General features: G+C 41.1%; 1 protein-coding gene and 1 long non-coding RNA gene across 2 annotated transcripts; one reads left to right on the top strand and one right to left on the bottom strand.

The window, feature by feature from the left end:
* Positions 1–482: 482 nt before the first annotated feature.
* LOC127773466 (uncharacterized) lies at positions 483–14,349 on the bottom strand. The gene is made up of 5 exons (XM_052299530.1): positions 14,146–14,349; positions 13,753–13,946; positions 13,219–13,634; positions 12,940–13,134; positions 483–865 (listed from the first exon to the last, which is right to left on the bottom strand). Exons 1-5 carry the CDS (start codon positions 14,347–14,349, stop codon positions 483–485), a joined length of 1,392 nt encoding a protein of 463 aa, XP_052155490.1.
* Positions 14,350–24,728: 10,379 nt separating this feature from the next.
* On the top strand, positions 24,729–25,999 carry LOC127775132 (uncharacterized). Its single transcript, XR_008017881.1, has 3 exons — positions 24,729–25,065; positions 25,384–25,439; positions 25,662–25,999. It is a non-coding gene; the product is annotated as an uncharacterized LOC127775132 (long non-coding RNA).
* The last annotated feature ends 1,887 nt before the right edge of the window (positions 26,000–27,886 follow it).

The following is a 27,886-nucleotide window of genomic DNA, read 5'->3' as shown; positions in this document are numbered from 1 at the left end:
TGTCCCATCTTGCTTCTTAACTTGTTTTTGATATAGTTCATTGAAGAGAAAACCCTCTCAACACCAGCAGTTGCAACAGGGAGAACTAACACCAATTTGAGAAGTCTGTAAACAAGGTCATAGCAAGAAACCTTGTTTGTTTTGACAAGTATCATAGATAGGTCTGCTAAACTTCTCAAATTTGTAAAATTCTCATCCTTACCCACATCACTAATATAGCGGTTCAGTTGAAAGGGGAGTTGGTTCATTTCTTCAACATCAAAATCACTAGGATAGAACTTGGCAAGCTTAACTAAGTTGTCAACATTAAAAGCAGAGAAGGATTTGGCTGGGCTAAATGATGCCATGCATCTAAGTAATTCTGTGTTTATCTCATCAAATCTGTTATTGAGCTCTTGAAGTTGCCTATCAATGACACCCAAAAACATATCGGCATGGAATCGATGGTAATTAATAGCATCTCTAAAGAATTTCCTTGATCTTTATATAGGCTTATACTTCCCATCCATGTCAACAACTTTAACTTTGTGCTTCACACAAAAAGAAGTGACCTTTCCAAGAAATTCTTTCCATCCACAATCTTCTCTGAAAACATCAAGTTCTGCCTTTGTGAACTCAAGAAGATCCATTGCATTCACAATATCTTGCTCCCTCCTTTGCAGAGCATTGCAGAAGTCACTTGTGTATCCAAATATTTCATTCATCATGTGCAACAAGAAAACAAACTCAAATGACTGAAATACTTGTAGCATAGTTTGAGCTCCTATAGCCTCTGCCCCATTACACTCTTTCCCAACCTTGAATAGAACTTTCTTGATTGAAGGATATAGAAGCATGACATGCATTACTGTCACGCCCGGAATTTCTATCCAAAATTCCAAACGCTTACATGTGTGTGAACCCTCGTCCAGGAATCAGCCGAGGCACACAATAACAAATTGATAATAGAGTATAATTATTACTCTAATTAATAAGCGAATAAAATGTCATTACAGAGGTAGATAGTCCCTCTCAACCAATAAAGATCTAAGCAGCGGAAAAAAAAAATAAACGGCGCAGACGACTCCACTCCACAGGCAGCTTGACCAGGGCTACACCTAAACCTCCACACCATCAGCATCACTGTAGAACTCCTCTTCTGATGAATGATTGCAAGGTGAGTATATGACATACTCAGCAAGCCACGCAGCAAATATGCAAGTGCACAGGATAACAAAGGATGGCATAGTAGGGTTTCATTTGCATAAACAGCATTTAATAAACATTTCAGAATTTAATAAAACAGTTGAGTAATAATTAAACAATATTAATCCAACGCTATACAACATACCCTGTTGCATAGGCCCAACCATTCTGAACAACCAACCCCGGCTGCACAGTTCTATCTCCAAACCAGGAATATACCATTCCAAACTAGGAGCTAATCAAATTATTACCAGTCATAGTATCTTTTATTATGATGAGAGATGTGAGACTAATCACGAAAGACATTGTTAGACCCGCCCATAACCGCGGGCACGGCTATTCGAATAGTTTTACTCTGGCCAGAGGTGTACCACTGTACCCACAAGACACAGCCCCACGACATGTCACCATGCGCCTCGATACCACCACGGTACCTCGGAAAGGAGCTGTGACAGTACCCCTCGCACAACACAATCCACCACAGCGCACCGTTCCTGGATCATAATCACCCCCTTATAAACAAGGCATGGACTCCCCAGCAACCCCCGTGGGCTTATCTCCGCCACTTCTCAGTCTGGTGCCCCGCAATGAACCATGCTATACAAAAGGTAAAGCCGTTGCCCACGCTGGCTTGTGGTTGGCACGGTTAATGTTTCATAACCGAAACTCGTGAACCGGTCCTTAATTGTCATGAGCACGACCATCAAAACCATGTGCTCACAACCCACCATTATCATGTTTTAGTTGGCACATTAATTAATTAACCAATCATGATTAACCATCATGAGTTATCAATAAGCCATCATTAAATAATAGTGAGTCATAAGTTATCTCAATAGTGTGCTAATGTTTCTAAGCATGGCTAAGCAATCACATCTAATATCTAGCTGAACCGATATATAAAGCTCAACTAGTCAAGTTGTAATAACCCAAGGTACCAAGGAATAAAGTAATCAAGAACAAAAGGGCTATAACAAACAATAGGTTAATTCCACCCAATGACATTCGAAAATAAATGCAATAGTTGAATAGAAACAATAGCTTTAAACGGGATCAACATGTTCAAAGGGTTATTTGGGATCTGTGTCACTTGCCTTGCTGGCCTTGGAACTCTTCAAATTCTTCTCCTGCGAAAACGGACTCTCCGGAAATGTCGGAATCTAAACAGAAAAGAGCAAAACACCAAAACAGCACCTAAACAAGCATGAACAGTACATGTGGATATTTTTAACATGTAGATCTCAATTTTAGAAAAAATTAGAGACTTGAACCAACTAAATCCGAGCTAAGATGAATTAGTTATGAATTTTTAAAGATTAAATTGGATTAAAACACTTATATGGATTTTAATTGAATTATGACGCAATAATGAATTATTTTTGAAAAGGAAAAGAGGATTTATTGCGTCAGCGGCTAGGGTTTGCGGTGGACCGGGTGCACGGCGATGGTTCACAGGAACGGACGGCCGAGATCGATCCATCCAAAACGAACGGCCGGGATCGATCGGTCCACAGCCAGACCACGGCGGTCGGCACCGATGGCGTTAGCGGTGACGTCACCTCCGGCGGCGACCGAACCGCGCGAGCTCGCCGGCGAACGACGGCGCGGCGGCGCGAACGGAGAGCACCTACGGGTAGCGGACGGCACGGCGAACTCACCGGTGACCAAAGAAGCGGCGGAAGAACAACGGACGGCGACAGCGGCGAAGAAGAAGCGGCGGCGACCTCCGGCTTGACGACGACGACGATGTTCCGGCGGTCGACAGCGACGGCGGAGGGCGGACGAGGACGGCGACGCGACGGCGACCACGACGGCGGCCTTCCCGAGCGACGGCGACGACCGGAGCGACGGCGGCGCACGGCTGGAGCGACGGCGGCGACGGCGGCGCTAAGCTACACGGTGCTAGAGCTCTACCGGCGACGAGAGGCGAAGGTGAGGGTGGCGACGGGTAGCGGAGACACCGGGGATCCTTTTAAAGGGGCAAGGAGGCGGCGGCGAAGGCCCACGGCAACCGGCGACGCGAAGGAAAGGTTAGGGTTCGGGAGAGAGAGACGAATCCGATTCGAGATCGAATCCTCCGCTTTCCAAACGATTTTAGCCGAAGTTCCGAAAGGGAAAAGGTAGAGGAGGTCCCGAAGATCATTTCCCCTCTATTGATTTCACCGGAAACGGAAAGGGGCGGCTGGATTTGGAAGGAGACGACGGCGGCGCGGCGCTAGGGTTTCGGATGGCGGCGGCGCCAGGAAGACGACGAGTCTGACAGGTGGGCCCCACCTGTCAGCGGGCGGACGTGCGCGCGCGAGCGACGGCTGCGGCTGCGAACTGGGCCGGCTTGGGCCAGAGTGAGAGAGAGGGTTTTGGGCCGACTTTCGGCCCAAAGCCAAAAGAGACTTTTAAAAACCTTTTTCCATTTAAATTATTCATGAAATGCAATTCCATTTATTAAAAATACTTCCTTGGCTCAAATAAATCCCAGAAAAATCTAGGAATTATAGAATCAAGCAAAGTATTTAATGAAATTTTATCTGGCCCCATTTTATATTGGAATTTATTATTTAAAATTAGATCTTCTCTTCTAGGCTTTTAAAATCATTTCTAATAATTCCAATTAAACAACAATTTATATATTTAGGATTTTTAGGGTGTGACAAACCTACCCCCCTTAAACAGAATCTCGTCCTCGAGATTCGGAAGAACTAGCAAACAGATGCGGATGAGCTGACTTCAATTCATCTTCCCGTTCCCAAGTTGATTCTTCTTCCGAGTGATTACTCCACTGAACTTTACAAAAACGGATAACTCGATTCCTGGTTCTTCTCTCATCTGTTTCCAAGATACGGATTGGTTTCTCAATATAAGTCAGATCCTCTTGGACTTCTATCTGTTCAAGGTTAGCTTCTTCGGTAGGTACCCTCAAACACTTTTTCAATTGCGACACATGGAACACATTATGGACTCCTGCTAGAGATTGAGGTAACTCCAACTGATAAGCGACCTCTCCTCTTCTACTGACAATCTTGTAAGGTCCCACAAAACGCGGTGCCAATTTTCCTTTAGTGTGGAAGCGATGAACTCCTCGAAGAGGCGTGACACGAAGGTACACATAATCTCCTTCGTCAAAACTTAGATCTCTACGACGATTGTCGGCATAACTCTTATGACGAGTCTGGGCCACACGCAATCTTTCTTGAATGATTTTTACCTTTTCTTCTGCTTCTCTTAGGATATCAGTCCCGAAAACCTGACGTTCTCCCGTTTGATCCCACAAAAGCGGAGTGCGGCACTTCCGACCATACAGCGCTTCGTAAGGAGCCATCTGAAGACTAGCTTGATAACTGTTGTTGTACGAGAATTCCGCATAAGGTAAATTCTTATCCCAACTTCCACCGAAGTCTAAAGCACAAGCTCTCAACATGTCCTCCAAAATCTGATTTACCCTTTTGGTTTGTCCGTCTGTCTGCGGATGATAAGCAGTACTAAAGTTCAGCTTAGAACCCATCTCTTCTTGAAGCTTCTTCCAAAACTGTGAAGTAAACTGACTACCTCGATCAGACACTATTTTCTTAGGGACACCATGCAAGCACACAATCCTTGCCATATACAGTTCAGCCAACCGACTTCCGGAATATGTTGTCTTTACTGGGATGAAATGAGCCACTTTGGTAAGTCTGTCGACTATCACCCAAATAGAGTCGTGGCCTGATGATGTTCTGGGTAGACCAGTGATGAAATCCATACCGATTTCCTCCCACTTCCATTCAGGAATCTTCAAAGGCTGCAGCAAACCTGCGGAATTCTGATGTTCTGCCTTGACTCACTGACAAACATCACATACTGCTACGTATTCTGCGATTTCACGCTTCATACTTACCCACCAAAATCTTTCCTTGAGATCCTGGTACATCTTGGTACTACCAGGGTGAATGGAGTATAAAGTATCATGAGCTTCCTTCAGGATTGCATCTTTTAAATCTTTGTTGTCTGGGACACAGATTCTTTCGCCCAACCATACAGTTCCTTGCTCATCTTCCAAGAAACCGATAGCTTTTCCTCTTCTCATATTCTTCTTAATTTCTTGAATATCGGGGTCATTAATTTGGGCTTTTCTAACCTGATTGATTAGCGTGGGCTTTGCTTCTAAGGCTGCAACAAAACCTCTACTAACAATTCCCAAATTTAATCTTTCAAATTCCTTGCATAACTCCAATGGCAACTGTCGTCCTTCCGTAGCATTGCAATAGCCTTTCCTGCTAAGAGCATCTGCTACAACATTAGCCTTTCCCGGGTGATAATGAATTCCCATATCATAATCCTTAATTAATTCCAACCATCTCCGTTGTCTCATGTTCAGATCTGGCTGAGTAAAGATATATTTTAAACTCTTGTGATCGGTGTACATCTCTGTACGAGTACCGAAAAGATAATGACGCCAAATTTTCAACGCATGAACCACTGCAGCCAACTCAAGATCATGAGTAGGGTAGTTCTTCTCATGCGGGCGTAACTGACGAGATGCATAGGCAACCACCTTCCTTTCTTGCATTAGAACACAACCTAGGCCAAGCTTAGATGCATCGCAATACACTTGGAAACCCTTTTTTGGATCAGGTAAAATCAAAATAGGAGCTGATGTTAAGCGATTCTTCAACTCTTGAAAACTCTGCTCACATTCTTCTGACCACTTGTACTTTACATCCTTTTGAAGCAGTCGTGTCATGGGCTTAGCAATCTTGGAGAAATTCTCTATGAACCTCCGGTAATAACCTGCAAGACCCAGAAAACTGCGAATCTCTGAAACCGTCTTCGGTTGTTTCCAGTTGGTTATGGATTCCACATTACTGGGATCAACGGCAACTCCTCCGGCTGAGATGACGTGACCAAGGAACTTCACTTCAGACAACCAAAATTCACATTTGCTAAACTTGGCATACAACTGATGTTCTCGCAGCTTCTCTAGTGCAAGACGAAGATGTTCTTCATGCTCTTCTTTTGTTTGGGAGTAGATAAGAATGTCATCAATAAAGACCACCACGAACTTGTCTAGGTATTCCATAAACACCTTATTCATTAAGTTCATGAAGAAAGCGGGGGCATTGGTAAGTCCAAAAGACATAACAGTACATTCGAACAATCCATACCTAGTGGTAAAAGCGGTCTTAGGTATATCCTCTTCTTTAATCCTCAACTGGTGATACCCTGATCGAAGATCTATCTTGGAGAAAACGGTGGCACCTTTAAGCTGATCAAACAAATCATCAATTCTGGGCAGCGGGTACTTATTCTTGATAGTCACATCATTTAATGCACGATAGTCCACACACATCCTCTGGGTATGATCTTTCTTTTCCACAAAAATAACTGGAGCTCCCCATGGAGATGAACTCGGTCTGATGTATCCCTTTTGAAGCAAATCGTCGACTTGCCTTTTGACTTCTGCCAACTCATTAGCCGCCATTCTATATGGTCGCTTATGGATTGGAGTGGTTCCTGGTACCAAATCTATTCTGAACTCTATATCCCTTTTAGGCGGCAGACCAGGTAAATCGTCTGGGAACACGTCCGGGTAGTCCTGTACTACGGGAATTTCTTCCAAAGCTATTTGGTTCAGACTTGACCTTAAAGACTCAGAGGACAATGCATGAACTGTTACAACTCGACCATTATTGCTGGTGAGAGTTACTTTTCTGTTGGCACAGTCTATCACACCTTTATACCTGACTAACCAGTCCATCCCTAGGATGACATCAAGATCTTTGGATTCTAACAGGATAAGATTGGCCAGAAATGGCACTCCTCGAATTTCTATTCTGACAGAGGGGCTACGTTGCAAAGAGAGTGCTTGATTACTCGGGGTACTAACCATCAAAGGACGTCTAAGATCTTCTACTTCCATCCCATGATTTCCCGCAAAACTCATAGATAAAAATGAATGTGTAGCGCCAGAATCGAAAAGCACTGTTGCAGGAATTGAGTTAACAAGGAACGTACCCAAAATCACATCTGGAGCACCTTGAGCTTCTGCAGCAGCAACATGATTGACACGAGCCTTTGATGTAGGTGCGGTAAAGTTACCCTGGGCAGGAACAACCTTCACGCGTCGGGGCTTCGGACACTTGTCAGAGTAATGTCCTGGTTCACCACAGTTGAAGCATACTCCGGACTTGCTGCCTTGCTCCTTCTTGGCAGGCTGTTGTTGTGTTGGAGTTGCCACAGGACGTGGAGCTTGATTGCGGATGCTGTTGCCTGCGTTGTTGTTGAAGAACTGACGCTGCGGACGAACAACAGACGAAGAACCTCCCTGTGGCATGGACTGGGGTCCTAAAGTAAGACGCGGCCTCTGACTATTCCCCTGTTGTGCCTTGAAGTGAGCAATCTGGCGTTTCTTCTGCTCCATGCGGTTGTACTTGTCCTCCTGACGAATAGCCTTATCCACTAACTTCTGAAAATTGTGATAATCCCCAGTCATGAGTGGGTAAGAAAGCTCATCATTAAGTCCTTCCAAGAACCTCTCCTGACGCTCTTCATCAGTGCGCACAACTTCTGGAGCATAACGAGCCAGACGATTGAACTCGTGAAGATACTCGGTGACCGTGCGAGATCCTTGGGTGAGCGACCTAAATTCTTTCTTCTTGAGAGACACCACTCCCGATGGTATATGCGTCTTCCGAAAAGCAGCGGTGAATTCAAGCCAAGTGATAGGTTCAGCAGTAGTCCTGTTAAGGCGGAAGTGATCCCACCACTCAGAGGCAGGGCCATGCAGTTGGTGTGATGCAAATGAGACCTTCTCCTGATCAGTGCACTGAAGCAAATCCAACTTCTTCTCTATGGCGTGCAGCCAATCACCAGCTTCCACAGGATTAGTAGTGCTAGAGAAAGTGGGCGGCCTCACACGAAGAAATTCTGCTAACTTGTTCTGGGGAGGTGCCTGGTTCTGCTGGTTCTGGAGTTGCTGCATCATCATGTTCATAAGCTGTGCCTGTTGAGCCAGGACTTGGGCAAGTGTGGGATTCTCTCCATTGTTGTTGTTGTTGTTGTTGGGGCCATTCCCGTTGCTGCGAGTGAGCACCATCTGGCATGGGCAAGAGCACAAGAAGAGAGACCGGGAAAAACTACTTAGGACAAAGAAGTAATTTTTCTTCTAACTTAACTTTTATTGATCTTAACTGAGTTTCATTATTACAAAACTGAAGACTCTCACACCACTAAACTCACCAACTACCTAACACTCGAAAGCAAACAAACGCATGCACTTACATCCCACCACTGATGTAAACCACATGCAGAACCCACACACAACCAAACTTAAAACAAGCAAACTAACACAACGATCTAGGACAACGGTTTGACAAGGAACTCTAGGTCTTCCAGGCATCGGAGTTGATTGAAGGCTCGTTCGGCTCGTCTTCATCATCTTGAGTGGCTCCCCACTCGACCTTTGAATGGGTGCGCTTCGATTCTTCTCCTTCATCATCACTTACATTGACGACCGGAGGGTCTGCTAGGGCTGGGGTAACTTCTTTCTCCACCACACGGACCTTTGGCGCCAATTGGTAACGAGGGATGAATAGAGCTCTCTTCCTTGCGGTAAGACGAACCCTGGCCTTCTGCGGCGGTGCTTCTCCCTTCAATGTGGCTAGTTCCTTCTCCAAACGATCCACCTTGTCTTCTAGCTTGCAAATCTTACCGCGATTCCGATCTTCACGATCTTGAGCTGCTAGCACAACCTCCGCGCGGGTCTCATCCATAGCCCACAGCATCTCAACCAAATGCCTTGTGGTAGCATCATTCTCAATCCCCTCAGTCTCTAGGTAGCTGCCACGGTCACTTCCCTGGGGTTGGCGAGGATGGTAGCGATACTCAGTGCCGGCCAACTGATCACTGTAGCGATCGCGTAGCTCTCCTATGGCGATCCTTGCCACCTCCTGACATGCATGAATGTAATTTCCTCCTCCAGCTTCGAACATCACTGATGGGATATCTTCACTATTACTGTTCAAGGTGACTTTGACTCGACACTTCTCTTCATCCCGATCATGAGGAATCTGGGCATACATAGGGGCAGTCCCAAATCCTATGGCAAAGGACATCGTACGCAACTCCTGGACAAATCCCTCAACACCAAACAAGTACTCAGGCTTGTAGCGCGGCATCTAAAGACAAGTGAAAGGAGGGAGTTAAGACATTAGTCCAATTAATAGCACAAGTTTTTGGATTAATTTGAATAAATTTAGAAAATCCAGGTAAAAAGTAAGTAAGTAAACCAAGCTTGCAAGATAATTTGAAACAGTTGGAAACAAGATCACAAAGTTTTGCACTTTTGAACAACAGGTTTCAAAATAAAAGAAAAGTTATAAAATCAACCTGCTAAATTTATTTCATTGCAACAAGGTTAAATAAAACAATGTTGTAAAATTTTGGCTGGTAAATGAGCCATTAGTACAGTAATAGATGTACGGTACTAATAACACAGGAATAATAATAAATAAATTTTTAAATGAGAACAATTAAAGGAATTATAAACTGCATGTGCCATTTGTTTGGTTTAATTAAAAGAGAAAGAGAGGAGAACAGTTCTATTTTTCCAATATTTTTAGAGGGCTTCTATGGGTAACCATTGGGCATAACCTAGGGTCAAGGAGGCTCTGATACCAACTTGTCACGCCCGGAATTTCTATCCAAAATTCCAAACACTTACATGTGTGTGAACCCTCGTCTAGGAATCAGCCGAGGCACACAATAACAAATTGATAATAGAGTATAATTATTACTCTAATTAATAAGCGAATAAAATGTCATTACAGAGGTAGATAGTCCCTCTCAACCAATAAAGATCTAAGCAGCGGAAAAAAAAATAAACGGCGCAGACGACTCCACTCCACAGGCAGCTTGACCAGGGCTACACCTAAACCTCCACACTATCAGCATCACTGTAGAACTCCTCTTCTGATGAATGATTGCAAGGTGAGTATATGACATACTCAGCAAGCCACGCAGCAAATATGCAAGTGCACAGGATAACAAAGGATGGCATAGTAGGGTTTCATTTGCATAAACAGCATTTAATAAACATTTCAGAATTTAATAAAACAGTTGAGTAATAATTAAACAATATTAATCCAACGCTATACAACATACCCTGTTGCATAGGCCCAACCATTCTGAACAACCAACCCCGGCTGCACAGTTCTATCTCCAAACCAGGAATATACCATTCCAAACCAGGAGCTAATCAAATTATTACCAGTCATAGTATCTTTTATTATGATGAGAGATGTGAGACTAATCACGAAAGACATTGTTAGACCCGCCCATAACCACGGGCACGCTATTCGAATAGTTTTACTCTGGCCAGAGGTGTACCACTGTACCCACAAGACACAGCCCCACGACATGTCACCATGCGCCTCGATACCACCACGGTACCTCGGAAAGGAGCTGTGACAGTACCCCTCGCACAACACAATCCACCACAGCGCACCGTTCCTGGATCATAATCACCCCCTTATAAACAAGGCATGGACTCCCCAGCGACCCCCGTGGGCTTATCTCCGCCACTTCTCAGTCTGGTGCCCCGCAATGAACCATGCTATACAAAAGGTAAAGCCGTTGCCCACGCTGGCTTGTGGTTGGCACGGTTAATGTTTCACAACCGAAACTCGTGAACCGGTCCTTAATTGTCATGAGCACGACCATCAAAACCATGTGCTCACAACCCACCATTATCATGTTTTAGTTGGCACATTAATTAATTAACCAATCATGATTAACCATCATGAGTTATCAATAAGCCATCATTAAATAATAGTGAGTCATAAGTTATCTCAATAGTGTGCTAATGTTTCTAAGCATGGCTAAGCAATCACATCTAATATCTAGCTGAACCGATATATAAAGCTCAACTAGTCAAGTTGTAATAACCCAAGGTACCAAGGAATAAAGTAATCAAGAACAAAAGGGCTATAACAAACAATAGGTTAATTCCACCCAATGACATTCGAAAATAAATGCAATAGTTGAATAGAAACAATAGCTTTAAACGGGATCAACATGTTCAAAGGGTTATTTGGGATCTGTGTGACTTGCCTTGCTGGCCTTGGAACTCTTCAAATTCTTCTCCTGCGAAAACGGACTCTCCGGAAACGTCGGAATCTAAACAGAAAAGAGCAAAACACCAAAACAGCACATAAACAAGCATGAACAGTACATGTGGATATTTTTAACATGTAGATCTCAATTTTAGAAAAAATTAGAGACTTGAACCAACTAAATCCGAGCTAAGATGAATTAGTTATGAATTTTTAAAGATTAAATCGGATTAAAACACTTATATGGATTTTAATTGAATTATGACGCAATAATGAATTATTTTTGAAAAGGAAAAGAGGATTTATTGCGTCAGCGGCTAGGGTTTGCGGTGGACCGGGTGCACGGCGACGGTTCACAGGAACGGACGGCCGAGATCGATCCATCCAAAACGAACGGCCGGGATCGATCGGTCCACAGCCAGACCACGGCGGTCGGCACCGATGGCGTCAGCGGTGACATCACCTCCGGCGGCGACCGAACCGCGCGAGCTCGCCGGCGAACGACGGCGCGGCGGCACGAACGGAGAGCACCTACGGGTAGCAAACGGCACGGCGAACTCACCGGTGACCAAAGAAGCGGCGGAAGAACAACGGACGGCGACAGCGGCGAAGAAGAAGCGGCGGCGACCTCCGGCTTGACGACGGCGACGATGTTCCGGCGGTCGACAGCGACGGCGGAGGGGCGGACGAGGACGGCGACGCGACGGCGACCACGACGGCGGCCTTCCCGAGCGACGGCGACGACCGGAGCGACGGCGGCGCACGGTTGGAGCGACGGCGGCGCTAAGCTACACGGTGCTAGAGCTCTACCGGCGACGAGAGGCGAAGGCGAGGGTGGCGACGGGTAGCGGAGACACCGGGGATCCTTTTAAAGGGGCAAGGAGGCGGCGGCGAAGGCCCACGGCAACCGGCGATGCGAAGGAAAGGTTAGGGTTCGGGAGAGAGAGACGAATCCGATTCGAGATCGAATCCTCCGCTTTCCAAACGATTTTAGCCGAAGTTCCAAAAGGGAAAAGGTAGAGGAGGTCCCGAAGATCATTTCCCCTCTATTGATTTCACCGGAAACGGAAAGGGGCGGCTGGATTTGGAAGGAGACGACGGCGGCGCGGCGCTAGGGTTTCGAGCGGCGGCGGCGCCAGGAAGACGACGAGTCTGACAGGTGGGCCCCACCTGTCAGCGGGCGGACGCGCGCGCGCGAGCGACGGCGGCGGCTGCGAACTGGGCCGGCTTGGGCCAGAGAGAGAGAGGGTTTTGGGCCGACTTTCGGCCCAAAGCCAAAAGAGACTTTTAAAAACCTTTTTCCATTTAAATTATTCATGAAATGCAATTCCATTTATTAAAAATACTTCCTTGGCTCAAATAAATCCCAGAAAAATCTAGGAATTATAGAATCAAGCAAAGTATTTAATGAAATTTTATCTGGCCCCATTTTATATTGGAATTTATTATTTAAAATTAGATCTTCTCTTCTAGGCTTTTAAAATCATTTCTAATAATTCCAATTAAACAACAATTTATATATTTAGGATTTTTAGGGTGTGACAATTACTGTCTTGTAGTGAGATCCCCAACGTGTATCACCTGCCACCATATGTTAATTAAAGTAGTGAGTACAATTTAGAGGTGTAGTAGAGATATGATAGAGGATTGGAGGTAACAAGGTTCTCACCTGGCCTTGCTAAGCCCATCTCTTGATTCAGACCTTGGCCACTCTCAATTTCACCCAACTTCAATGCTTCAATCATATACTCAGCTTGAGCTATACGAAGCATGCGGATCTTTTTACAAGACATCCCAAGGACATTCAACAAATATGCAAGTTGCCCAAAGAACCATGCACAATCAGTATTCTCCTTAGCAACAGCTACAAGGGTTAGTTGAAGTTGATGGGCAAAACAATGTACATAGTAAGCTGAGGGGGATTCATCCATAATTAGTTTATTCAAACCATTAATATGACCCTTCATGTTACTAGCACCATCATATCCTTGTCCACGTAGCTTGGATAAGGGTAGTTGGTACTTAATAAGCAAAGACTTAATTGCCTCCTTAAGAGTCAATGATGTAGTATCTTCAACATGGACAAGACCAAGAAACCGTTCAACTGGTTGCCCCATCGTATTGACAAACCGCAAGCAAAGAGCCAATTGTTCTTTTTGGTAGGCATCACTAGACTCATCAGCAAGAATTGCAAAACACTCATCATGAAGTTCCTCTATGACAAGTTTAGTTGTTTCGTGAGCACAAGAACCAATGAGTTGTTTCTGAATCTTGTGGTCTATCATTTGACAACCAGTTGGAGCATTACCTAGAACCACCTTATTAACTTCTTCAAAGTTCCCTGCTAGCCATTGCACAAGTTCCCTAAAATTTCCTTGTTGTTAGAATCCTTTGACTCATCATGACCACGAAAAGCCAACCCCTGCCGCAGAAGATATCTTATGCACTTAAGTGACCATGTCAAGCGAGCTAAGTATTGAACCTTAAACTCTGCAGAGTTTGATGCAAAGGACTCACGAATTGATGTCTTAGGTTGCATGAACAAATTGTATTTCTCTTCAGCTTCACAATGAGCACTATTGACAGCACCAGCATATTTACTAAATCTACTTTTAATGTTCCAATTTCTAAAACCTCCATTAACAAAAGCATCTCCACCATGATTGTTAGTTCTATCTTTGAACAAGTAACAAACAAAGCAATATGCAGCATCTCTATGCACACTATACTCAAGCCACTTGAACTCAGAAAACCATTTTGGCGGGAAGCGGCGCATACCTCCACACTCATGCTGCGGAAAATCCCTCTTCTTCATCTTTGGTTGACAAGGGCCCAATGCAATATACTCCCTTCTAACTGAATCTTAGTCATTGACATCATATTGTGAGATAGGAGTCCTCAATCCAGGATCATGCTCTATGTCATATACACCACCATCATTGTCTTCATCACTTGATGACTCATCATTTGGCCCTCCTCCAATATCATCATTCTCTACATCAGGCGGTACTGTGGTTGGACTGCTTGCCCCACTATCACTCTCATTCTCGGGTTGACCTTGATATATCACTACTTGCATCTGACTCTCAATACAAGAAGGCTGACTTGGACCAATGCAAGAAGGATGACTTGGATCAGTTGCTTCTTGAGTTCTCTTCTAAAAAAGCCTTTAAATTAACGGCGGGACCATTTTTTCTCTTCATGTTTCAAACCTACAAAACAACAATATACTATAGTCAACCATGAACCATTCCTGGATTCCAATTTTAAATCAAAAATGTTCAACCATGAAAGCATGAATAATTTCCTACATGCTAGATTCAACTATGAATTAAATCCTAATCTCTATTCTTCTGTATTCCTAATCAATTAGGCATTAACCAATAGCCATGAAGGGAGAGCTAGTGAGTTACCTTCGTCGTCTCGCCTCCTCGGTGGAGCTGTGGAGCCGTGGAGCGGTGGAGGTGGTCAGTGGCAACGCCTAGAGGTTGGAGGCAGCCTCCGCCGGTCGCCGGACCGCCGTCCGCCGGGCGCTGGTGCGGCCGCGGCGTGCGCCCTGCCGCCCTGCTGGCTGCTGCCGGCCGGACGCGGGTTGCGGGAGCGGGACGCCGACGCGCTGAGATGCGGGCGGCCGGCGGTCGGCGGCCGGCGGCTGGTGGCGGCGGCGGCGCAGCGGGCTGCGGGCAGGGGCAGCGGCAGCCCGTAGGGTGACCGGCGAGGGTGCAAGGCGGTGACTCGGCTGGAGTGCGGGATCGGACTCAGGAGATTTGCGAATGGGAACTGAGGAGATAGGGTTAGAATAGTGTTTGGGCTTTTTTTTTTTTGGCTATTGGGCCAATGGGCCTGAGGGTGGTGGGGAGGAAAAAAGTGGGAGGGATAGGAATCGTTTTTAGTTTGGGCTTCTTTTGAATGGGTAGGCCTTTTTTTCTTTTTTTATATATACATATGGAATATATACTTCATATATGTATTTTTTGTTCAAAAATCTTGGGTATTCATTTGAATACCCATGAATCATTGTGGGCCCGCCCCTGGTAGCAACGAAGCATTTTGGGCTATCATGTCGCAATGGAAGGAGAAAATGTTTGAAATAAATAAATCCTGAATAGCTGCGTTTGATTCTTCAAAGTTAGAGGTTAGCTTTTCGGCACGGAAACGAGATGAGTCATTAACACATGGTTAATTAAGTATTAATTATTATAAATTTGGAAAATTCATTTTTTTGATTTTTTTAAAAATTTTATATAAAAAGTTTCTTTTAAATTAAATGTACCATTTAATATTTTAAAAAATGTGTTAACGAAAACAAGGAAGTTATAGGCCCTAAAATGGCTGAATTCACCTACAAGGCCTCCTGAAATGAAACATACTGTGATCTGTATATTATATGCATTGTTGTAATAGGAACAATAGATCCAACCATAGCAAGAAAACCCTAGTTAGCTAGTTATTTGATTGGTACATGAGGTCCAACAGCTGCAATGGCTGTCCCATGGAATGGTTATTGACATGACATGATTTTAGCTAGGGACCAACGATATTCTTCTGCTGACATTCCTCCTCCCTTATCTCCACCTCCTGAACCTCCAACAAGTCTAGTTATTGTTCTTGTAAGTGATGCTGATATATAGCTGCATGTGCTACTGAAACTACCTAACCGTTCTGAATTACACATTGCAACTCAAGCAAATGCTAGTGATTTTTCATGTTCTAGTCATGCTCTGCCACATGAGTATCTATCAGTACCTTGCATATTATTAGTTTTGTTGTTTGCCCTATATATACAAGCCTTATCAAACAAATTGGTTGTTCACTAAATTTGTTTAATAAAATTGTAACAATTGTTTTTTTATAGGATGACTCCCAAGTATCAGGTGTTAGAGAGGAAACTGGAGATGACAGGGTAAATGTTATAGCTGAAGGAATGTTTGGTGGCTACTTGACCAATTCATCTGCTAATGGTGCCACCACCTTTCTCCCAGCTTTAGATGAACTTGATCCATTTTAATTTCAACTGGCTGTGGTCATAGGGCTAACTTTTGGGAAAACTTGGTAGTTATAGTGCCTAACTTTTGGGTAAAGCTGATTCTTACCGAAACATGTGTAATGAAGTGGAATTATGCCATTTTGAGGGCAAGATGATTATAATGCATCCTTTGAATGCTATATATGGTGCTGGTGGATTTAAACAATATTTTGTTCCTGTGTTTAATCATATTATGTGTGGTGGTGGTCTTTGTGCAATATTACTTACCTTTAGTGCAATTTATTTTACATAAATCCTAATGAATTGATTAACATCATAAATTGTAATAATTATATTAAAAAAATGCTCAACTTAATAAGTAATTCCTAGGGAATGCATGTTTTTGTTCCCTGAGGTTTCAAAAGGAATCTAACAACTCTAGGGACAATAACTTTACACGTCACTTGACACCCACCAGCTGCGCATTTTTCCCTAGGTCAAACAACCCTAGGGAGCATTCCTTTCCCTAGGTTTCTCTTGCAAAAACCCTAGAGAGCTCTTTGTTTCCCGTAGACCGTTTCCCTAGAGGGCATTCCCTAGGGTTCACTCTAGGGAAACCTCTTCCATAGAGTTTTTGCACCATTCCCTTGGGTTTTTGGCTCTAGGGATGCCATTGAATTCTAGTAGTGACTACCTTCGTCCTAAGAATAAACTCGCTTTTGTTTGCGAACTGGACATATGTATACCCACATTCACGTACAAAAGCAAATTTAATTTGGGACAAATGTAATATATATGCTATGAGTTCCTGTTCAAGAAGAAGGTAGCATGCATTATCTATGGGTATCACTCAAATGTTAAATAAAACCAAGAATTCTATGTGTTTATCTAATGCTTGGGATGGTGAATTATTATTACCGGAAAGCTGACCAGTTGAGCTACTATTGGAGTTATTATATTTTTCATTGAGCACGTCACACTCTGCATCTTGAAGTACTAATTATGTAAAGCAAGGAAAACAAATTATACCAAGATCAAATATAACCCCACACACAATATTTTTTTTGAGATCTCCCAACCATTTAAGATGGAATAGTAGCTTAAGTTGTACGGTGGAAGTACAGTGGTGAATCTAGAATGAAAATAGAGAGGGTGCCTTGTTCGAATGAGAGTTTCGGACGAGCAGTCATCTAGCTTATGAGAATTCAGGCAAGCCTCTTAATTAACGTATGATTAGTTAAGTGTTCACTCTTATAAACTTTAAATTTTGATTTAATTGAATTTTGAAGAAACTTCTCTATAATAAGTTTTTTGAAAATCACAATGTTTAACGGTTTGACAAAGAAAGTACCTCAAGAACTCTAAATCTGAAAGAACAGGGCCTAGAGCTAGTAAACTATACACGCCAATCTCTTGTCAATCAAATTTATGACTTGTACCAGAAAGAACTCAAAATAAAGAATAAAAATATAACAAGTATGATACTGTAGTTGCTGGTAAATATATATTTGAAACACGGTGCAATGTTTTTTCCTTTTCTTTATTTGGTTGCACTTACAATAAAAGAATTAGTTGGATATATATATGACCGAAAGCACTAGGCGGTAGTGGTACTGCTTCCAAAGCCAGCTACTTCATTTCTTGCCACGATGGCTCACTGCTGGATGCAGATACCTGTTAGCACAAACCTATGGGGCTATGGCTGGCCGGAGCTGGGGCTGGAGCCCCAACCAGCCCCAATGATGATCCGCTGCTATGGAAGTAAATGTTTTTTAATTTAATTACTGCTAGGGCTCTGTCTGGCAGCGTAATTTTTATTTAAAAAGTATTTATAAAAGAATAATTATAAATAGAGCGCTGAAAATAATATTATAAAGGTTTTAGTTTTAGTATTCCTCATAGTGGAAGTAAATGTTAAGCGGAAAGGATATTTAGCGATTGATCGCTTGCGGGATCGGACCGCGATCAGATCGATCCCTATACTCCTCTCTCTTCTCCCCCTTCCTCCTCCCCTTCTTCTCTTTCTACTACAGTACACCCCAAACTTTTTTTAAAAAAACAAAAGTTAGAAAAAAATATGTATAGAAATACTATATATAAAAAAATTGAATTAAAATTTAAATTTGAATCGGGTATGTAAACTTTTGACTTATAAACTTTGGGTCTTTAAACTTTAGGTGTATAAACTTTAGATGTATAAAAATACTATATATAGAAAATATTTGAATTCAAATTCAAATTTGAATCGGGTATGTAAACTTTTGACTTATAAACTTTAGGTTTATAAACTTTGGATGTATAAACTTTAGATGTATAGAAATACTATATATATAAAATATTTGAATTCAAATTCAAATTTGAAACGGGTATATAAACTTTTACTTATAAACTTTAGGTCTATAAACTTTAGGTGTATAAACTTTAGATACATAGAAATACTATATATAAAAAATATCAAATTCAAATTTGAATTGGACATATAAACTTTTGGTCTCTAAACTTTAGATGTGTAAACTTGAGGTGTACAAACTTTAGGCGTATAAATTTGCTAAAATAGGAAAGTAATACGGTGCCAAAAAAGGAAACCAGGTGGAGGGAGGGAGGGGGGAGGGGGGGAATCTGATCGCTACCCCTAATGCCAGGGCGATTGATCGCCTATTAGAACCCCAATGTAAAGGACTAAACATAAGGGTCCAGTAGTTTTAGTGCAGTAAATGTTGTTCGCCACGTGTTTATTATAGACCATATGGTAGTAAATGTTGTTCGCCACGTATTTATTATTGACATAGAGAGTAACAAACACTGCCTGAATTCCATGTTATCTGGTGATTCTTATAATGGGAATGGCTGAGGGGGAAAGTGACGAGGAATGGCATACCTTCATTTCTTTTACCTCTGCTTTCCTTTGTCTCGTTTGGATTGTTAAGGGTGGCATGTATAGCCTATGATATGTGAAAGAAATTAATAGACATGGAAGGTAGAGAACATATCCGGCCAAGGATCCAAAAGAATAGTTCAAGCTAGCATGCATGATTCGCATGAATCTTCTGCTCGGCTGCTCCGGAATTGGGGATGATTAGTCCCGAGGCTCCTTCCAGGTTACTAGCCCTGTTTCCCAATAAGCAGATTGAGCAGGTTCTGCAATGATGCTTTGACTTTTTATTGCATCCATTTCTTTCATGGACATTGGGAAAGTTAACAACATGAAAGAATATATAACCCTCAATAAGTCATCGACATGGTTACCTCATGATTACCATGTGGTACAATGCGTGGTAGCCATCTCATTTGTTGAAACATCACGGTTTTTCTCAGCTTTTCTCAGTTAAGGTCACGGTTTTCATGGTAATCATTACACGAATGGGTAGCGGTAACCGCTATCAAATCAGTAGGTGAAACCATGGCAATGATTACACGTATGTATAAATTAATAACTTTTAATTAAAATAATGATTAGACAAGTATTTTTTTTCTCCCTCACTTAAGGAATAAAATAGGATAAGGACACATGGTTCAGAACGGAGACAAGACAAGAGATCAGAGATTGTAACTCAATAGGCTGTGTTTAGATCCAAAGTTAACTTTGATCCAAACTTCAGTCCTTTTTCATCACATCAATCTGTTATACACACACAACTTTCCAGTCACATTATTTGTAATTTTAACCAAAATCCAAATTTTGGATCCAACTAAACACAGCCTAAGCTATTTTGCTGTGTAAGCTATAGTAGAACACAGTAACCCTACTTGGTTCATCGAATGTTAAAAAGCACACGGAAATCAAATTTCTATCCATAAAATGCAGCAGCGATAGACGCTAATATAATACCATTTTTCCATGCATTCAAGGGGATTTGATTTCTTCAAATAAAGAAATGATGGCTACATGCCAGAGTGGCTGGGTAGCAGGTAGAAAGTGGTGTCTATACCAACTTACCGTACGGTTGAGCAAAAAATTTAAGTTTACAAACACACTCAAATTTTGAAACTTTTAGGTTGAAACCATATGGTTGAGCTGAAACCATTAACTTTTGGTATACCATAGGGTTGAGCTGAAAAGTTACAAAATTTAAATTGTGAGTTCAAAGTTTTAAAAATTTGGGTTGAAAATTTCAAAATTTTGAATTGAAAGTATTATGAAAATGACTATAAATTTATATAAATTTCAAAAATTATCCAAAGATAACTTTCAAATACAAACTTTGTATAACTTTCAATTTATCATAAATCACTTAATTGGAAAATACTTTAAATAAATACTCTCTCCATCTACTTTTGATAGTCAAATTTCATCTTGGCACACAGACCAAGGATAAGTAATTCTACTTATCATCCCTTTAAATATGCTACTAGTCATTTCTCGTAAACAAGCAATTCATTAATATTTACATTTCTCAATGCCCATGTAGCCAATCATGTGTGGAAAAATGGAGAGTCATGTATTAAATCCGAGAAAGTTATTAAGATGATAGGTTGTTGGATTGAAATATACTTATCAAAAATAAAATTTTCAGATTTGGAAATATGACTATCAAAAATAGATAGAGGGAGTAGTTCGTACCTTTTTTTTTAAAGCAAATACCAACATATATATTATTATAAAGAGAAGTGCTTAAGAGCACAGAGTACACTGGGTAGTACATCCAGTTTTGCAGAACAGCCCCTCAAAGCTGGGCAAATTACAGTTGGATTAACATTTGTAGAAAAGGACCTAAAAAGAAAGAGAAAAAGCAATCGGGTCCTTCTCTTGCAACTGCCTTCAGCACTGATGAAGAAAACATGAACTTTTACTTTGATGGAGATTGAACCAAGGTGAGCTGCAGTAGATGGAGTCTCAGCATGATCCCAAGAGGGGCCTCGCTCAGGAGGTTTAGGCTTTGACCAATAATATATGAAATCAGCCACACCACATAAGATTTCCACCAGAGTTGAAGAAGGTAATCAACGTAAAGGCAGTGTTTTCAAAGATGACAAGCCGATCTATACTACCAGCGACAAGAGCAAAGAAAACTCAGCGATCTGCATAAGAAACCGAGGAGCATACCCAAAGGGGCCTCCACACAGGAGGTTAAAGCCCTCTCAGCAAAACTTGAATACTTCAGTCGCCTTGAAGATGTTCGTCGTCGGACAACTAGAAAAGCATCATCTTCCTTGAAAATAGTTCGCCGGAGAAGAACTCACGGACTGAGGTGGGAGCCAATGCTAGCAATGCAAGCTTTTGCACTGTATAGTGCCAAAGTGAAACCTGGAAATGTACATCTGTTGTGTGCTAAAAGATTGCTATGTGGGAATGAGAGATATTGGGAGTTCATATATCTGTAGGATGGGAAAATCAAGATCTTTGATTTTCCTTCCCATTGCGTAGGATCAATTGATGTGGATGGGGTAACAATCCAAGACAGCATGATCCTGTCAACGGGCCACAATGAATTTCACCAAAGCGGCTTGGGTTTGTAGTTTTGTTCGAAGTGAGCTCGGATAAACATTAACATGGAAATACACCCTCGTGAGAAACAATTATCATTCTTAGTATCGCTACAGATTTCAGCAATAATCAATGTTAAGTGAAACATTTGTACACGAAAGACCAAAAAATATATTAGCCTGCCAGCTAATTAATATGCTTTTCTAATGCCAGAACTCAAAATATATCTAGTACTGTGGCAGTGGCAAAAGCATATTTATCTTTCTGGAGTACTTATGAACACAGTTTTTGGCCCATGCATGTCCTAATCCAAACTTGGAGGACAGATACTTCCTTTATTTTCTATCTATTATATACTGGTCATTGACCACTACTATTAGCACGGTCTTTTATGATTTAATAACTTTAGAATTTATAATTGATAAATGTTGAGTTCTACTCAGTCTAGAGTCTTACTTGTGTAGCTTTGTCATGCATTAATAAGCTAATTGTTGGCATGATTTAGTAAATTATAAAATTAATAATTAATAATATCGAGTTGTACTTAGTTCAGGTTCCCAACTATAACATTTTCATGTTTTCATAATTTTATGAATTTCGGAATTAATAATTATCGAGTAGTAATCTCAGTAGATGTGTTTTTAATGTGTCTTACAATGTTAAAGGCTGACAGATTTTTCGTGTACCTTAAAAACTGGAAAAAGAAAAAGACAAGTCGTGTTTATGCATAGTTGGGTGTAACATAACAAGACTTTATTTTCTAACATGGCTGAATAAAATCTCGCAGAATATTAAGGACTACTATTATTTTCTAAATATGATATAGATTCTACCTCGGTTTTTAAAAAGTTAAACGATGCGTCTCGTGCGGAATCTTTCTGTATAGAAGTTGCTTTAAAATATCAGATAAACCCATAATTAAAACTCAATCAATCATGTGCTAACAACATACTTGTTTTGCGTGCCATCGATCACTTAATGTTCATCCTGATCAAGTTCAAAGGTGACAAGGTGTTCAACCATGCTGCCTAAAACTGTATGGCATCCCACTACAGAATCGTTCGGCAGGCAAAGTTGAGGGTAGCTTGTGTTGCCTCTGCTTTGTACCCTGTCCATAGCAGCTGTTTGATGACACCCTATCTCTGTTAATGCGTGGGAAATGGAAGCAGCCCTAGGCTCTCTCTGCTGCATTTCACGGGCAAAGGATTGAAGTCCCAGTGCCTACCATACCCAATAATATCATTAAAACTTGATCTACTAGTATATCATAAACCTAGTGATTCTTTTTTATATTTTTTGTATACAGTAGACTGGTAGAGGATAGTGTATAACAAGGTTGGCAACGTTGTAATCCTTTTGACCCCTCTAATGGTCATGGACCATCTGCTCTTTTGTTTTGAGCTCTGTATTGGCCCTGGTATAGTATGGCTAAGACTGTTCTGAGTTCTGACTCATATGGAGATCTACTCAAACATAAATAGCAAAACTGAAATAATGACACCACCATGGGAGAATGGATGTTAACCTATTTGGTGTGTCTGGCAGCCTAATAATAAAGGGTACAATATAGTATTATTTATATTTATATAATTCTAATTGTCTATTTAACCCTGGCAGAATACTCCAAAAGAATTATTAACTTCCAAAAAGAAGGTAATTGTTTAACTAAACTCTTTTTCTGGCCAAAATAAAATATTCCTTTTAATATAATGCAACCGTCTCATGAACCAACCAACTAATTAAGGATGCACATAAGTAGAATACATTTCATAGTCACCGGCATTTAAACTATGCTTGGTGGGGTCCTATATAGGGATGAAAACGGAGCAGCAAAATATCGTTATGTAAGCACGAGAGGCACTGGGAGTTCACATATATGTGATACGCCTTCCTCTTGCACAGGTTAAGTTGATGAGACTAGTGATGAAAACGGTACGAAAACGGACGGAAACCACATTTATCGTTTTTGTTTTTATTTTTTTTTCAAAATTGAAATCGGAATCGGAAACCCTAGATACGAAAACGGAATTGAATATTATCGAAACCAAAAAATGGATTGAAAACAAACCCGCACAAATACGATAATGAAAATTTATCGGAATAAAAAAAACCCTCAAACCGAGCTTCAAACTTTGATGGACAAAAACTTCAAACAGATGACGGGGGACGAAGCAATGTGAGATCTGGATGCATCGCTCCACCAACCTGCTCTGGAATCTTCGATGTCTCCCTCAGTCCCTCACTCTCTGCTCCCTAAGTCTCTAGGTTAGGGGAGGTATTATGTTGAATTGGGCTGGGCTTGGGAGGTATCATGGACTATTGTATTGCATGGTCCTGTAACTTCAGAAATTCCGAAAAAGATTCCAGAAAGTTTCAGACCGATTCCGAGTTCCGATGGAAACTGTTCTTTACCATATTCAATTCCGTTTCCAACAAAATATTTCCGAATTCGTTTCCGTTTCCAAAAAAATTCCGACCGGCTGATTCCGTTTTCGAAAATAGGCCCGGAATCCAGAAATATTTCGTATTGTTTTCATCCCTAGATGAGACGGCTAAATATGTATACAATGGATGGTGTGCTTCATCGAAAAGTTTCTTTTAGGGGCTTGGAATATTTGGAAACAAAGAAATTGTTTCATTTTTTAAATAGGTTACATTTGTTTTCTTCCTAGAAGCAACTCCTAAAAGAGACTTCGTTCTTCTATTGTTTCGGTTGAATGTGCATGATCAAAATGTAGTCAGAGATTGGAATCTTTTGCTGTAATTTTCATTTTTTTAACTTTTTTCCTTTTATCCTATATACCTATACAAGTCATCCCCACTAACTCAATTTCCTGCGCTGTGGTTCATCCACATCATCCAATTCAATGACAGCCGTTGGATCAAAACCTGGTGGTCTGGATCATGGTGAGCGAAGTCCAAATCTCAATGGTGTGAACTACAAGGCCCATATACGTGAGCCCAACAGGCAACAGCCCATCCTTTCCCTAAGAGAGAAGCATCCATCGATCTCAATTTTCCTCCCACACCCTAGCCTGTTCGGTCTCTCGGTCTTCCCACGGAACGCGCCGCCCGTCGTCGCCTGCGCTCCTCTCGCGCAGCGTCACTGCCCGGCAGGCGCCTCAGCTCCACCCTCTACCCCCAGCCGTTTCCAGCGGAAACGACGCCCGCGTGCCGTCCCCGTCCCTCCTCCTCCCCCGAGCAAGGGAATCAGCCAGGAGCACCGCCTCGGTCTGTTTCATCTCTTTGGTTGCCATGAAGACATTAACTTTATGTTCCTGTAACGTAAAGGCAAAATCATCATCGTGCATAAAATCTCTCATGCTTCTGTTTACCTTGCATCTTCCATAGCCATGAGTCGTGCATCATCTATCTCCTTCCGGTTGCATCTGCAAGCTAACCAGGTGCCATTTTTTTCTTCCCATCCTCCTTGCTTGCCTTCTCTAATCTTGGTTTTCTTCATAATGCAGTATTATACTTGTGAAATTTTTGTTCCCCCCATCCTCCTTTTCTTATTTGTATATCTCCTTCATCTGTCCTCCCTTTTAATTTAAATCATAATTGCTTCTTGCCTTTTTTTTCTAATCTTGGTTTTCTTCAGATCGTAGGACTATACCTGTGAAATTTTGTTAGCATGCTACCTCTATGTTCCGTGTACATTTTGATTTGACTACCTGTGTGGGGGAGGTCAAGGTAAATTCTAATGGCTAATTTTATTGCAGGTGTAAGAATCATCCCTATATATGAAAGGTTGTGCTGTTCTAGAGCATTCGATAAAGTAATTCATTACTCCAGGGTGGTTTCATCCATATGTATTATGAAATTGCAAAGCTGCCATCATTATTTTACTGCATATATTCAATTAGCTAGAGATTTTGTAAAATAATTCCTTATATGTCTTTGATACTTATATTTTGTGAATTGAACCTTTCATCGCCATGATCTATTTGGTGCATGTTGTTTTTTCCATAATAAAAGTCTAAAATTTTTATTGTTTCAGTTCATCACCAGACAATTAGATGGAAGGAATAAATCGAAGCCGGTCTCTTGCTCTTCAGACTTACATTTGATGGAACTATGGAAGGGCTTTATTATCTTACATGATCTTGCTGGTATGTAAATGTGTGTTTTCTCAATGTTTATAGCAACTACAAGGGCCATCAGCATTTGGTCTCATGAAGCTCACTCATGGAGCCATGGTATGGATTGACATCTGTTTATCCAAACAATTCGAGTAATTATGGCTTTACCTAAGCAACGTGTTGTCTACCAAATTAGTGAGGTGCATTTTTATTTCCTTCCTGCTATGTGGTTTAGTTTATGAACAATATAATTAACTTCCTGTCAACTTATGGGTGACCATGTTTTTTTTTTTTTTTTTTGCGAGCTCCAGGGCCTGTAAGTGCCAGACTACAGACTCCTTAGTACGCAACGCTAGATGAGCGAGGTTATGTTCCCATCAACATGTAGAATTACTTAAGTTCATTGTTCTTTTTGAAAAAAACAAAAATGCTTCCTAATCCTACAATATGTTAATTATTCTCAAAGGTCCCACAGCAATGCGCGGGATACACCATCTAGTTAATATAGTTTTTTTTAACCGCGGGAGCCTCCCTGCTGTGTTCCTTAAAGAAAAGGTTACGGCTAAATTGATGATGTTGGCCTATTACTATGGGTAACGCTAATGGGCGATCGATCGCTCCAGGCGATCAACACCCATCCCCCTATACGCTCCTTTTCCCCCTTCCTCCTCCCCTTCTTCTCTTCCTACTACACCGTAAATTTAAAAAAAAAATAAATAGTTAGAGAAATTTATGTATAGAAATGCTATATATAAAAAAATATTTAAATTTAAATCGGGTATATAAACTTTTGACTTATAAACCTTGGGTCTATAAACTTTATATGTATAGAAAATAGTACATATAAAAAATATTTGAATTCAAATTCAAATTTGAATTGAATATATAAACTTTTAACTTATAAACTTCAGATCTCTAAACTTTAGGTGTATAGAAATACTATATATAAAAAAATTGAATTCAAATTCAAATTTGAATCGGGTATATAAACTTTTGACTTATAAACTTTGGGTCTATAAACTTTAGATATATAGAAAATACTATATATAAAAAATATTTGAATTTAAATTCAAATTTGAATCGGATATATAAACTTTTGACTTATAAACTTTGGGTCTGTATACTTTAGGTGTATAAACTTTAGATGTGTAAATTTGAGGTGTACAAACTTTAAGTGTATAAATTTACTAAATATGAAAGTAATACGGCGCAAAAAAAACCACGTGGACGAGGAGGGGGTGAAAGCCCTGATCGCTAGGGGCGATTGATCGCCCATTAGACTTTACGTATTACTATTAGCAGGACAAGACAGAAGGAAGGTTCGATCGTGCAGATGTGCCGGTATGAATTTCACCAAAGCAGGGCCACACTTGAATTTGAATGTGAAGTGAGTGAGCCAGGATTAATGACTGGAAAATAACCCGCCATGAAACTATTTTTAGTGTACTTATATCCCTACTATGAACGAAGAAAGAGGACCAATGTTCCTTTCGTAAGAGAAAACTATCGTTAGTGGCCGAACACTTCTTTACAACTTCATGTCCCCATATAAACTTGGAGTGATGCATCTTTTTTTTCTATTATATATACAGGAAAACAACTTTAGTCATATTATGATATATACAAGGGCTACGGGTAAACAATTGGGAGGTTGCAGGAATAACTTTAGTAGTATTATGATATATACGAGGGGTAATTTTATCATCGTTGAAAAAAATACCGGGAAGTGTCACACTTTCTAGTGTAAAATTTGGTGCCTCCATATACCAATACCTCGAGGTAAAAAAAATGTAGTGTAAAATTTAGTTACTTCAAGGTACTTTTTCAAAAACTTTAAAATTTCTCTGAATCCTTAACATGGTTGGTCAATTAAGATTGTAGTCCTTTCTCTAGGAGGGGGGGGGGGGTGGAATCTAATGGGCGGGTGATCGCTGGGAGCGATCAACCCGCCCCTCCCCCCTATACTCCTCTCTATTCTTTCCTTTTATCATAAAATTCAAAAAAAAACACAAAGTTAGTAAAAAAATTAGAAAAAAAATATAATACACTCATTCATCTGCATAGACTTTATACCATAAACTTTGCACGCATAAACTTTATGTATGGAAATATTTTATATATGGAAAAAGTTGCTACAGGACAT

The sequence above is a fragment of the Oryza glaberrima genome, chromosome 5 (genome assembly GCF_000147395.1).
Source record: "Oryza glaberrima chromosome 5, OglaRS2, whole genome shotgun sequence".
Classification (NCBI taxonomy): domain Eukaryota; kingdom Viridiplantae; phylum Streptophyta; class Magnoliopsida; order Poales; family Poaceae; genus Oryza; species Oryza glaberrima.
Note: the sequence above shows the minus strand (reverse complement) of the source record. Positions and strands in the feature narration are given on the sequence as shown.